General features: G+C 39.1%; 1 protein-coding gene and 1 long non-coding RNA gene across 2 annotated transcripts in view; one reads left to right on the top strand and one right to left on the bottom strand.

Annotated features, from left to right (window-relative positions):
- The window catches only part of HIF1A (hypoxia inducible factor 1 subunit alpha), a 49,536-nt gene that overhangs the window by 18,788 nt on the left and 16,457 nt on the right, over window positions 1-14,291 (top strand). Inside the window, exons 2-6 of the mRNA XM_075531371.1 lie at window positions 3,563-3,753; window positions 4,349-4,494; window positions 4,580-4,664; window positions 10,455-10,567; window positions 11,282-11,484. Coding sequence (XP_075387486.1) covers window positions 3,563-3,753; window positions 4,349-4,494; window positions 4,580-4,664; window positions 10,455-10,567; window positions 11,282-11,484 — 738 coding nt within the window. The remainder of the gene's footprint in view (window positions 1-3,562; window positions 3,754-4,348; window positions 4,495-4,579; window positions 4,665-10,454; window positions 10,568-11,281; window positions 11,485-14,291) is intronic.
- LOC142425919 (uncharacterized) overlaps window positions 3,564-14,291 on the bottom strand; it is a 31,263-nt gene continuing 20,535 nt past the window's right edge. Inside the window, exons 2-3 of the long non-coding RNA XR_012779705.1 lie at window positions 4,845-4,995; window positions 3,564-3,781 (exon numbers count right to left, since the gene is read on the bottom strand). This is a non-coding gene — a long non-coding RNA (uncharacterized LOC142425919). The remainder of the gene's footprint in view (window positions 3,782-4,844; window positions 4,996-14,291) is intronic.

Raw genomic sequence — 14,291 nt, 5'->3', positions numbered from 1 at the left:
GTATCCACCTATCTCCTTGCAGGTCTTTCTTCTTTTCTCTGATCCACTACTTTACCAAGCATGATGTCCTCTTCCAGGGACTGGTCCCTCCTCTGATTGTCCAAATTACATGAGGTAAAATCTCACCATCCTTGTTTCTAAGGAGCATTCCAGCTGTACTTTTTCCAAGACCAATTTGTTTGTTCTTTTGGCAGTCCTAGAAATATTCTCCTTGAACATCATAATTCAAATGCATCCATTCCTTTCCAGTCTTCCATTATCCATTGATTAGCTTTCACATGCATATGAGGCTATTGGCTTGAGTCCGGTGCACCCTTCTTCTCAAAGTGACATCTTTACTCTGTCATACTTCAGAGAGATCTGTTGCAGCAGTTTTGGCCAATGCAGTACATCATTGGATTTCTTGACTACTTCATACATAGGTGTTGAATGTGGATCCAAGTAAAATAAAATCCTTGAAAATATCCCTATTTGTTTTTCATGATGTTGCCTCTTGGTCCAGATGTTAGTATTTTTCTGTTCTTTACATTGAATTGTAATACATACTGAAGGCTGCAGTCTTTGATCTTCATCGGTGTTTCAAGTCCTGTTGACTTTCAGCAAGCAAAGTTGTGTATTATGCAAATTGCCATTTGTTCATGTGAGCAAGAGGCAATCTTGATACTGTATTTTTGTCATAGACTAGCTTCTCTGATTATTTGCTCAGCATACACTGTAAGGATCCTTTCCTGATGTTAGGCCCACTCAAAATCACCTTGTTCTTTCGGAACAACTGCCTCTTTCGTGGGCCGTGTACAGGTTCTGGGTGAGCAAAATGAATTGCTTTGGAATTCCTGTTCTTCACAATCTTAGCCGTAGCTTGCTTGGATCCACACAGTCAAATGCTTTTGCATAGCCAATAAAACCAAGTAAACCTCTTTCTGGAATTCTCTGCTTTCAGCCAAGATTCATCTGACAGTAGGATGACTTTTTTTCCATATCTTGCTCTAGATCTGACTTGAACTTCTGGCAGCTCCATGTCAATGTATTGCTCCAATTATTTTTTAATTATTTGCAACAAAATTTTACTTGTGTGATAATAATTATATTGTTTGATAACTTCCTCATGAGGAGGTTGCGTTCTTTCTTAATCTAGAAGCTCCCCTGAAATCTGTCCACTATGGGGGACCTCATTGGTATTTGAAATACTCATGGACTAGCTTCCAGTATCACAGCAGTATGCAAGCCACCACAGTAAGACACACAGACAGATTAATGGTAGCTATGTATATCGAGTATGCATATTGATACTTACAAGTAAATATCCCGTGTAGATTTGGAAGGATCGTTGGCTGGCAATTTGAGAGAGTGATTAAAGTACCACTGAAGTACAGCCAGATGCTCCTTAGAAGCAAAGATGATGGACCTCCGTCTCGGCCACTTTGGCTATTTTACCAGAAGAGACCAGTCCCTGGAAAGGGGCATTGAGCTTGGCGAAGTAGAGGGAAGCCTCAACGCAGTGGGTGACGGCCACAGTAACTGCCGTGATGGACTCACACAGAACAGATTGTGAGGGTGGTGCGGGCCCTGGCCATGTTTCCTCCTACTGTGCTTCAGGTCACTTCAACACAGCTAACTGCAACACTGAAGTGAAGACTGTTTTAGTCAGTGGCTCTCAAACCTCCCTGTGTATCAAGACATCTCAGGAGTTTTTAAAAACCCGAGTTTCTAGGGCCAGCCTCAGATGTATGAAATCAGCGTTTACAAAAGTGGAGGCCGTGAATATGAAGTGTTAAAAGTCCCCCAATTGATTATGGGACACTTAGTACAAGGGGGCTTTGAAAAAAGGGAGCTTAAAAGACGACTTTCCATGAACTTTCCAGCCCCCTCATACAGCATTAGATGGTTTCAGTAGATGAAATGGGGACCCTCCTATCAATGTTCCTAGCACAGTATAGGCCACTTTATGATGCTGAGTAAATATATAAAAATTTTTTAAGAGGTTGGGTATTATTGTATGAGTGTTTGTTGAGTGAAGGAACAGTTCATGCTGTTCTGTGATTCACTGGGGCTACTCTTATTGTTTTGTTCTTTATAGAATTGTTCTGAGAATGAAAGGCACTGACTAATAAATGGGAAAGGAGCCCTGATGGCATAGTGGTTTCAATGCCTGACTGCTAACCTGAAGGTCCTCTGCTACATCTTGCTGGTCTAGAGGTCTGCTTCTGTGAAGATCACAGCCTGGGAAGCACCACAGGGTCGTTCTGCATTGTCCTGTAATCCACTTGACCGCAGTGCATTTAGTTTTGATATGGAATTAACTCAAATATTGCAGTTTGTTTCCATACCACTGCAGTAAAACAAAATATTGCAGCAAAGCTGGTACAATGGTTTTTTTTTAATCTTCCATTGCATATGAAAGTTACACTAAACTAAATTTTCGAATTAATTGCAAGAATTACCAAACTATGACACAGAAACACATGGCAGCACATACTTTTGGGAAAATGGCTGATACATTTGTGTAACATACAATTACCACATAACATCAGTTTGTTTAAAAAGTGCTTTACTGGGGCACATGGTACCATGGTAGCAAGTTTAGCTTTTTAGAGTAAGTTGGTCTTGGTCCTTGGTTCTTAAAAGGTCATTCTTAGAACCTGGAATTTTGATAAGGACTCCAGATCCCACAATGTTTACCAGAGGGTAAGCTCTGAGGTAGGATTTGACCCTGCCAGCCCCATATTGGGATTCCCTAGCTTGCCTTTTGAGATCGGCAGGACTCAGGGCTACCTTGTGATGATTACCTCATCCTGACTTGACCGGAGCCCCACATCGTAACTAGTGATCATCTTATAATATTGACTCCCTTCTTATGTTTGCTTCATATAATGAAGACACCTCAAAGCTGCACCCCCCCCAAAAAAAACCCCAAATAACAACGCTTGAAACATCAAATGGCTGGCAAAGATATCTGATTTTTGGAGGGTGGTCTTGCTTTGTATATTTTAATAAAATCTCTAGTACTAGCTGTGAGTTGTATAAGTTGTTTCATGAATTGTTGCACCTGTGCCGTTAAATTCTTAGTGCTGGGCCCTGCCCTTCCATTTACGTAGGGGCTGCTAAGGAAGCATTGCTGCAGGTTGTGGTCATCGGCTCTGACTCAGTGATCCTGGGTACAGCGTACGGTACAAAATACTAACCGATCTTTGGCATGTAAGTGCTCGTCAGTGTGGCCGGGGGATTTTTAGTGTCGTCTAACTTAAGCAGAGTTTCAAGGGTCATAGCAACAAATAGACTAAACTAAGCAAATTGTTTATGGTTCTTTTTTTAAAGAGCCTCTGAACTGTTTTTAGGTTTTATGTACAACTTAGATAGTTGTACATACTCTAAATTTGTTCATGGTTTGTGTACACTGAGACTACTTTTGAATGTGTACGAAAGTACATCCTTGCATATACAGGCTTTAAATTAAAAGCACACTTTACAGTTTGATATGGCCTGGTAGAAATACCTTCTTCGAACAGGATCCTAACATATACATTTTCTCACTCCACCCCACCCCCTTTGGGCTGTTAAATAGGATTAGTTCCGAACGCAGAAAAGAAAAGTCTCGAGATGCAGCCAGATCTCGGCGAAGTAAAGAGTCGGAAGTGTTTTATGAGCTTGCTCATCAGTTGCCTCTTCCCCATAATGTCAGCTCGCATCTTGACAAGGCTTCTGTTATGAGGCTTACCATCAGCTACTTGCGTGTGAGGAAACTTCTAGATGCTGGTGAGTTCTTTTACAAAGTTCAATAGACCTGAAAATTAGAAATTAGGGATTATTTTTGGAAGAATGTTAAAATGTTTTGATTTTTGTATACCCCATTATAAAGTACTTTAAAACTATTTCCACAGCATTGTTACCAAATTTAACTTTGTTACTTTGAAACAATTCTACTCATTTTGCTTTTGTCCCTTAGACATAGTTTCAATTTTTCTTTCATAATGTAACTTTTTATTACCTACTTTTAAAGTTTCATTGGGCAGTTCTTACTATATTGATTTTTTTCCCTACCTTATTGCCCTACCCTACCTATCTTCCTCTTAGTACTGTGACTTCTTTTTTCTAGTGTTCCCTGCTATCCTATTTTAAATAATAAGCAAAAGCACGCTACTGTTCTAATCTTTGCCTTTTCCAACCTTTGTCTTTGACTCTTCTCTGTTAAAGAAGAGTGACGGTGGGGTGTGGGGGTGGTTACACAGAAATAAAGTAGATGCTATGTAAAATAAAATATCTAGGTAAAACTTTTTATACTGCATAGATGTCACTACCATTTAAGTTGGAATCTTAAACTAATTATTTTCATATTCTTGTGCCCTTTTAGGTGATTTGGATATTGAAGATGAAATGAAGGCACAGATGAATTGCTTTTATTTGAAAGCCCTAGATGGTTTTGTTATGGTTCTCACAGATGATGGTGATATGATTTACATTTCTGATAATGTAAACAAATACATGGGATTAACTCAGGTAGACTATCCACATATAAAGAGAGCTACTATTTGTTTTTACGATCTTATGCTGTAGATCTAATTTTTTTTTAATGTGCTTACAGTTTGAACTAACCGGACACAGTGTGTTTGATTTTACTCATCCATGTGACCATGAGGAAATGAGAGAAATGCTAACCCATAGAAATGGTGAGGACAAAAGTCTATTGTTTGATTTAATTTAACAGGTTGTTTTATATAATTAAATACTGTTAGCAGTTTTTTAAGTTTTGTTCTAGCCTAACACAAAACTTTATTTCCTATTTAATGTTACTCTGTTCTCTGTTAAAACTGTATTCTATAGTTTTTAAGTATTTCATAGAAGCCCACCTAATTCCATATTTGATTAGTTGCAGTTGAGTTGATCCCCCTCACTGGTGACCCTAATGGTAGAATGGAACTGCTCCGTGGGCTTTTCAAGGCAGTGATCTCTTCAAAGCTGCTGAGTGGATTCAGTCAAGTGCTTCACCATTTGTGCCACCTAGAGAGACAGCAATGTTTCATAAAGGAAAAGTAAATAAAACTTAGAACCAAAGGAATCATAAGTTAAAATGTAGATATTAATATTTTAAACAGTTATTGAAGTTGGGGTACCAGTTTGAGTGCAAGCTTTTAAAAACCCTGTGGAGAATGTGGAGCTTGGCTTATCAGAATTTTAACAATAGAACACAGAAAAACCCACTTCCCACTTAAACTCATTGCCTTCCCGTTGATTCCATCCAAGAGCCACCCTATAGGACAGAGCAAGGACACCCTAATAGGGCTTCCGAGGCTGTCATCTTGACAGCAGCAGACTGCCCCATCTTTCCCCAGCGAGCGGCTGACGGGCTCACACTGACAGCCTGCTGATTCCCCGTTGAACACTTTAGCTACTGCGCTACCACAGTGCCTGCTACTGCTTTAAGCAATCAACGGTTCCAAAATTATTTTAAATACCTCTTGAAGTATAAGTAAATTTTATTTAACAATCTTCAGATGTACTGATCATAATTTGCTGTGTCTTTCACAATGGAAAGTTACCACGATGAAACTTTATGTTCTGCAGCTGTATTTTGCTCTCTAGTTTATGAGTGTAAATTGGTTTGCTTTTATATTAACCTCAAATTTATAATTCTTGAATAGATTTGTATGGTTTTCTTTTTTTAATCACATCTCGTGTAAAGTAAAATGGTTAGGCTCATTGGAGGGGTTACGGAGCATTGGTGATACAGTGCTTGAAGCAGTTAGCTGCTAACTGGGAGGTTGGCATGTTTGCCCTCGCAGTTCAAACACCAGCTGCTGTCGTCAGCCTCTGTAAGGACTGCAGCCTTGGAAGCGATAGTAAGCAATTCTGCTCTCCTAAGGGTTATTATGAGTTGGGAGTGACTTGATAGAAATGGGTTATGGAGGGATTACTTTGAACCAGGCATATTCTCTGCATTTGTTTATGCCTCTGAACCTCTGTTCCTCATCTCAATCCTGTAAAGTTAGTGTTGTTATTTCTATTTCACAGATGAGGAAACTGAGGCCTTGAGAATGATTGAGTAACTTGCCCAAGATTACTTGATTTGTAAGTGGCAGGGCATGGGTTGGCTCAGGTGGACTGGCTCAGGACTCTACGACAATCATTAATAAATTAATATTTAAAGTGCTTTTTCATGGTAGTGAATTTTACTTTTTTTAAACTGCCATTCACCCTGTTGGGGGTGGGGTGGGGTGAGGTGGGACTTGTCTTTTTTTTTTTTTTAATTCCAAACTCTAGTGATGGTGTTGTGGGTTTCGCATTGGGCTGCTAACCATGAGGTCAAAGGTTTGAATCCACTAGCCTCTGTGCAGGAGAAAGATGAGGCCTTCTACTCATGTAAACATATACAGTCTCAAAAAACCCAAAGTGCAAGTGAGTTTGGTTTTGGAACTGTGTATCTATGTTAACTTGGAAAACAATTGCAGTTTGTACTTAGCTAATTCAGGATAAAAGAAGAGTAAATACACTGAGAAATTACCCTAGTGGGTTATAAATGAGTTCGTTCTGTGAGTTTCAGTGTTTAGACTTTGAAGTGTATTGGCTACCTGGTGCTTCCTGTAGTTGATACTTTCTAAGCAGGTGAGGATGGTGCAAAGGTGAGCTCTTTTTCAGCTGAAGTGATTAATTACTGAGGAAAATGAACTATTATAAAAATAGAAAATTATGTTACCTTGATTTGAAGATGACTCTTTTCGACTTATGACGTTTGTTTTTATCTGATGATTGGCATTTTATGAAATAAAAGAATAATGCTTTGATGATTATTAAATGACTTTAGAACGTTTTTCATGACAGGACTACCTTTCGCAATTAGTGTAAGAATTGGCAGCTGAATTGTGTCTAGAATTCTAAGTGAACATGAGCTAGAAAGTTTTAAGTTAGACTGTGATTCAGAATTGACTTGACGGCAGTGAGTGAGTGTGCTTCTACTTACTAGAAAAGCAGTTGAAATGTTACCTGTATTTTATCTATAAATTTTCACTTTGTACTTTAGAAAGTAAGTATTCTTTAATTAATATTTTAATCTTCTTGACATTTCATAAAAATTTTTTCTCAAATCGCTTTATCAGGACATAATCTAAACAGCATACCATTCCATCGGTCTGTTATCTCAAGTAGTGCTGTACAATCACTACCACAGTCATTTTCAAATCATTTTCTTCCCCCTTGTGCCCCTTGGTGTCAGTTCCCAGTTATCCCCTCCCCTGGTGCACTCCCCATGAACCTTATTCCAGTTATTGTTTCTGTAGATTCGTTCAACCTAGGTTTCTTATACCGAAAAACATAGAAAGTTACATGACAGAGTCAAAAACGCTACCTACAGTAACAAAATACAACAGAGGTAAGCCCCAATTTGAAAAGAAAAAACCGTATTAAAAACCATATCAAGCTCAAAGTGTATCAGAAGGGAGAGCCAATGACAAGGTTTTGACCATCTGAGTCAGCTTTAGCCTTTTAGTCTATAATTGTGTCTACTACTCAGTGTCTGGTAACCAGGTTATTTCCAGCCCACGTCCGGTCAGAGGGGAATCACCAGCGGCTTATTCCTTTTGTAGATCCTTCCGATGTATTTTGGACTTCCGTCGTCATCGATAGCTTTCTGCAAACCAGAATTGCACAATTTTAACCTCTAATAGCATGCCCTCTTTCAGATTTGGATTATATAATGTACAATTCTTGGTTCACATAGGGCTGGTGTGCTTCTTTCATGTGAGCTTAGTTGACGTCTCACTTAGATGGCTGCTAGTTTGAAACAAGCCTTTAAGACTGCAGACATTATATTATTCTTTCTGATAGCCAGGCACCATCTAATTTTATACAAGCTTCCTGTAAAAATCTTTGTACATCCCATGGGTAAGATATAGCCTACAGCTATACTTTATATCAACAAGTCTTTTGCCTGGGTAAGAATCTCGATATATTATTCTAAATTAGATAGGATATATTATGTTTTTCTGGTAAACAAAACAATAGATTTCTACTCTTAGAAATGAAGGGCTGTTACAAAGTGTCACATTTTGAAGATATATGTTTCTACAACATAGTCATTGTGAGTCTGAAAGATGCTTTAGACCTGATAAAATAAATCATTTGTTTTTAAGAACTTTAAATTTTAGTTGTCTTAAAATGTTCTTTTTACCAGGAAAATACTGCTAGTGCTTTTCCCATTAACCTTGTTTCCGTTTTGTTTTTTAAAAATCTGGGTTCTAAAAAAAAAAAATCTGGGTTCTCCATTTAAAGGCTGTGGGCTTCCAGAGATCAGTCCATTCTAGTTTAGATTACTAAGGACTTAAAATCCCGCAAGACATTGATCTCTGAGTTTGTGTTGCCACTACACACATGCCTACCCCCATTACCAAAACGAGTGTGGTTTTTGTGACATCTTTTAAAAATCCATACTGGAATGATACTCTCACTCATTGCCATTAGTTGATTTTCCGACTCATAGCGGCCTTATAGAACAGGGTAAAACTGCCCCCGTAGGTTTCTGAGATCCCGGAGTAGAAGCCCTGTCTTTGCCGTGGAGCAGCTGGAGGTTTAAAACTGCGGACCTTGAAGATGGCAGCCCAGCACGTCCCCTACTGGGCTTCCAGGCATCCTTGCAGTGGTTCTGTTGTTGTTAGGTGCCATTTGAGTTGATTCTGACCCATAGCAACTCTGTGCACAATTGAACAAAACACTCCCCAGTCCTATGCCCTCCTGACCATGGCTGGTGTTCTTGAACCCGTTGTTGCAGCCGAAATGTCAAGTCAATCGCCTTTAGGGCCTAACCCCCCTCAGCTGCCCTACTACTTTACTAAATATGATCGCCTCCTGTCAGTCTCTCCTGACAATATGTCCATAGTAGGTAAGGCAATGTTTGGCCTTCCCTGCCTCTAAAGAGCACTCTGCCAGTACTTGGAATGATTCTAAGAAAGCAGACTCCCAATAATGTGCCTCAGCACCAAGACCGCCCTCACCTTTCCTAGTCCCATCACATGACTTATGAACATCTTCCTCAAGAATCCAACATTTCTGATTAACCATGCCTAAATTTCAAATTTGGTTTTTTCCTCATTTGTTTCATTTCTGTTCACTGTGTTAACACTTCTGCTTCCTTATACTAGCTTTAAAATGTCCAGATCTTTTTAGATTTCCAGCAGTGTTCAAATTTTTACATTTTACCTCTTCATTTTTCTTTTCGTCTCCACTTCTGTTCTTGGCCCCTCACCACCCACCATAACTGCCCCTAATACACTGCTGCGGGGTGTGACTTGGGCTCCTGATAGTGCTTCCCAACTTATTTTCGCAACATTTTTGTGACGTTTCCTGTAGTATCGTGTGGCATCCAAGGCCCCGTGGTGATGGCCCTGAGCTTCCCTTGCAGCAGTGCCTTCTGATTGGTTTGCTTTTCCACTGTAGCCAATCCGCTTTGTCCCCTGAACATGGGCTGGTTTTCTACCGCCAGACTTTTCACACTCTTCCTTCAGCGGAGCACCTTTTTAACGCAAACCTACTGGACAGTCCAGGGCTCTTTTTTTCTAGGATACTTTCCTGGTAGAAGTTTCTGTTCTAGTTTCTCTCTGTTCTTCTTTTGAAGCGCTCACTTAATTTGGACAATTAATCAGGATTATTGTAGCGTGTTTTCCTTTAAAATAATATTTACTAAAAGTTTAACTCTTTCAGGGAGGACAGTGTATCTTACTCATCTTTGTATCACCTGCAGTATTTAGTCCAAGCCCTAAATAATGATTCATTTTCTATTTGTTTTGAATCAGCCTGACCAGAGAAGATATAACCTCAAGCTACTATTTGCTGACTCAACCTGTTTATAATCTGAATTTTTAAGTTATATTAGGTTTTGGATTAGAGTCAAAGACTTAAATTTGTTTAATTCTGACTTTGTTTATTTGGGGGGCTTTTAATAAGTATAAATTTCCCCATAGAAACAATTATCTGTCTGATTTACTGGGAGATGTAAGGGAACAATCAGATACATATAAATACTTATTTCTATTTGAAAGATCACAGCTGTTTTTAAACTTCAATAGATAAATGGAGTGCGTATTACAAATTGTGCCATCGCTTTCAATAAAGGATAGGGTGGGTGTGCTCACACTGTTTTTTGGGGGTAGACATTGATAACACAGTTACAGGATGAGTTCGGAATTCCTCCAGTTTAACCAAGCTTACTCACGTGAATGTCGAATAATGACCTGTTAACACGAGGAAGGATGCTCCTCCCACTGGCTCAGAAAATCATTGTAGACATGAAGTACTGTTTACTGGTTAGAGGATGTCAGATATACTGGGGCGGGAAAAGGACTGTGAAGCACTTGTATTTATATTGAGAAATCTATCTGACTAGCTCTGAGGTGCTGGGCATTTTGCTACTCTTATTATCAAGTTTGTCTTGGTGATTGTAGTTTTAAACTTTATTTCTTGCTTTCATTAAGGCCCTGTGAAAAAAGGTAAAGAGCAAAACACACAACGAAGCTTTTTTCTCAGGATGAAGTGTACCTTGACTAGCCGGGGCAGAACTATGAATATTAAGTCTGCGACGTGGAAGGTAAATAAGAATGATTAGTGAGTCATAGTGGATTTGACATAGTAGATAGATAGTGATCCTGAGATCACTTGTGTTAAAATATCGTTGTTGGAGGAATCTTAAATAATTATCCTTGGCATTTGCAGAGTTAAACACTGTGTGTGTTCCCCCCAAATTCCAAACCGCTTAGGAAAAGGAAACTGAATCTAAAAAATAAACAAACAATATTTGTTGATTGACTGACCAAAACCAAGAATAAAGGAATTGTGTTAACATTTCCATATTCATAAGGCTTCTACTGTAGAAAACTTGTCATTGAAGTATCTTCCTTCCTGTCCTTATAGTATATAATGATTTTGTTCAAATGTCTTTCTAGTTTCTTTCCTTCCTCGAGTAGTGTTTACTGAAAGTAATGATCACTGGTATGTTTACTGTTGAAATAAAGTCATCAGAGTGGAAATAACTACTAACCAGTTATCATGAACAGAAGGAATGAATGAAAAAGCAACCCATGTTTGCATAAGGGGATTTTTTAAAAGTCATCTACAATACTGGGAGTCAAGAGTGTTGCCAAAGGAAAAACATGTACTGTTTATCATGATATTCAGAAGTTAATCCATTAATGAAAGTGACCTTTAGCATAGCATGCCTATCATGTCATATTCAACTAACACTGCATTTTCTTGTAGTCTTCTATGTTAACAAATGGCCTGTTTGCCTCATCCTCACATGCAGGTACTTCACTGCACAGGCCACATCCATGTATACGACACTGAGAGTAACCAGTCTCAGTGCGGATATAAGAAACCGCCTATGACGTGCTTGGTGCTGATTTGTGAACCCATTCCTCATCCATCGAATATTGAAATTCCTTTAGATAGCAAGACTTTTCTCAGTCGTCACAGCCTGGATATGAAATTTTCTTATTGTGATGAAAGGTAAATTAGACGAAACTTATAATTTGATATTTCTTGTTTCCAGCTCTTTCAAATAGTCACGGAATGGTAAATCATATGCTTCTTCCACTAAATTAAAGGAGTGTATCTTGTGGAGCTCAGTAATATTTTATTGACTTCGTAAATATATTCAGCTATATTCATTAAGGACTTGCTATGTATAAGTAACTTTACCGATACCATACAATGATTATTAGCATCAAGAGTCCCACTCCCTTTAAAGGCTTTATGCACATAAAGGAAAAAAATTAATATATTTCAAAAACATTCAGTGCACATTCTGAGAGAGGATAGATTACTTTTGGTTGTAGTCCAAAAGGGAAGTTTTGTCATTTAGTCATGTTATATATTTTCTTTCTCTGCCACTGGTTTCTATTACCATTTTCCAAAATTTATCTCTGAAACTATTTTATTTATCTACTTCCTGACTGGATATGCTCTATATTCTATACTGTAAACTGAATATCTCTGTAACTCAACTATTGCCCCCAAACATCATCATCACACAGTGCTTTTCCATTTAACATCCTATTGTGCTTAATAACACTATTGTAGGCACATTAAGGAGCCTTGTTGGTCCTGGAGTTAAGCATTGGGCTGCAAGGCCTGTGGTTCAGAACCATCATCCAATCCACTGGAGAAAGATGGAAGTCTTGGCTCCTATAAAGATTTAGTTTTGAAACCCTAATATATAACGTGCTATGAGTCAGAATTGATTCAATGGCAGTGGGTTTGAGTTTGGAATCTTAGACACATTGGGTTTGGTAAAAATACGTTCAGAAGCCATCTTTGAACTTTTCTCTCACCCTCACCACCTATACCAGATTGGTCTCCTATCTTGCCTGAGGGGGGATTCAGAAAGCACATGGAAGAGAGAAATTAGAGGATAATGACATTTCTCCATGAACTTTGTGAAACCCCCTTATGGATACAGTCTACTACCTCTCTCTTGATCCATCCCTTTGCACCCTTCCCCTCCTGTCATTATGTTCCTCAGTTTATTAGTATTAGCTTTCGCTGAACTGTTGCTGTGGCCTTGTTCCCCTTTAATCTCTCATGCCAATTGCCAGAGAATAGACTTGTAATGTGAAAATCAGTTACTCTCCTGCTGGAGAAGCTTCAGTCGCTCTGCCTCTTCTTCACAAAGCAATTTGTTTATAAAAATATTATAGGAAGTTAAGTTTTTGCTTTATCAAAAGATGTACATTTTGAAGAAAAGGTAGACCTATGCAATCAAATATAACCTTCTAAGGATGACATTCGCAAAGATGAATGCTTGTCCCAATTAATCTTGGGAGACGAGCTTCTACATGGTTCCCCTTCTCCTATTTGGCGCTTCCAAACTCAACCAAACCAAACTCCTTGACATCAAGTCAGTTCTGACTCATGGTGACCCTACTGCCCCGTGGGTTTCTGGAGGGTTGTATCTTTATGAGAACAGAAAGCCCACCTTTCCTTCAGAGTCGAACTGCTCACCTTAATGGTTAGCAGCCCGATACAAAACTCACTATGCCACTGGAAATCCAGCACTCCCCACACGTTTTAATACTGTGGTGCCTTTGCATATAGCACGTACTTTATTATAATCATTTGCTTACTTGTCCCATTTTTACTATAAGGAAGTATATCAATTGTTAAAAATCGTATATTTGGTTGTCAGACAGCTAAACCTTAACTCTGCTGCCTAAATTCAGATCTTGTTTTTTTTTCTCCATAAACACCCATTTGTTTATCATTAGTAACACCTGCTGTCTAAGGTTGGGAGCCCTGGTGGTGTAGTGGTTATGAGGGGTGCTGTGATCTATCTGCAAGGTTGGCAGTTCGAAGAGACCAGCTGCTCTTCAGGAGAAAGACCAGGTTTTCTACGCTGTGAAGAGTTACCGTCTCAGAAACTCACAGGGACAATTCTGCCCTGTTCTGTACGGTTGCTATGAGTCAGCATCACCTCAACAGGCAATGAGCTTGGTTTAGCATAAGTCTATCTTGAAGATTCTACGAGAACACCTAGCTGTAGTATAAAGTGGACATTAATCCTCCACCCCATTGAACCAGGAAATGTGACAGATTACTGGCTTTGGAATTGGACAGTGGATTCAGACCTGGTTCTTACAGGGTGGCCTTAACCTTGGTACTTAATTGCTCTAAATCTTATGTGTTAGACAGGGTTCCCTAGAGAGACAAAACCAGATTGCTAGTAATTTTAGATAGATACAGATAGATGATAGATAGGTAACACAAGAAATGAACAGTTAAATTATAAAGCAGTGGACACTAGCAGTCCTTTAAGTCTTGAGGGCCACCAGTCTTTTCTCTGTAGAGAGCTGGGCTATATATACCAAGGCAGCAAACAGCAAGGCAAGTCACCAACTTTCACCAACTGTCGGTCCCCAGCTCCAGAGATGTACATTCCAATCGTGTGGGCTTAAAGGGACCTCAACGTACAGTGACACAGTCCACAGGCTAGGCGTCCCACAAGTAGTGTACCCTTTAAATTGAGGAACAGAACAAGCAAGGCAGCCGCGTATTGGTCCGATGAATAAAGAGCGAGAAACAAAAAAGGTGAGACTCACTGAGCCATTTATCTCTCCGCCCTTCAATTAATCCCACTTGTGTTTATTGGCCAGGCTGGCACAATAAACTATCACATCTTACTTATATATTAAATTAGGGATTCTACTTCAAAAGGTTGTTGTGTGGAGTAAAGAGTTTGGGGAGTGCCTAGTGCATGCAGTGAACGTGCCAGGTTTTAGTAAAGCGAAAATAAAGTTAGAAAGTGTTTTATGGTATTC

The sequence above is a fragment of the Tenrec ecaudatus genome, chromosome 14, assembly GCF_050624435.1.
Source record: "Tenrec ecaudatus isolate mTenEca1 chromosome 14, mTenEca1.hap1, whole genome shotgun sequence".
Lineage (NCBI taxonomy): Eukaryota > Metazoa > Chordata > Mammalia > Afrosoricida > Tenrecidae > Tenrec > Tenrec ecaudatus.
The sequence above is the reverse complement of the archived record's forward strand: the minus strand, read 5'-3'. Positions and strand labels throughout refer to the sequence as shown.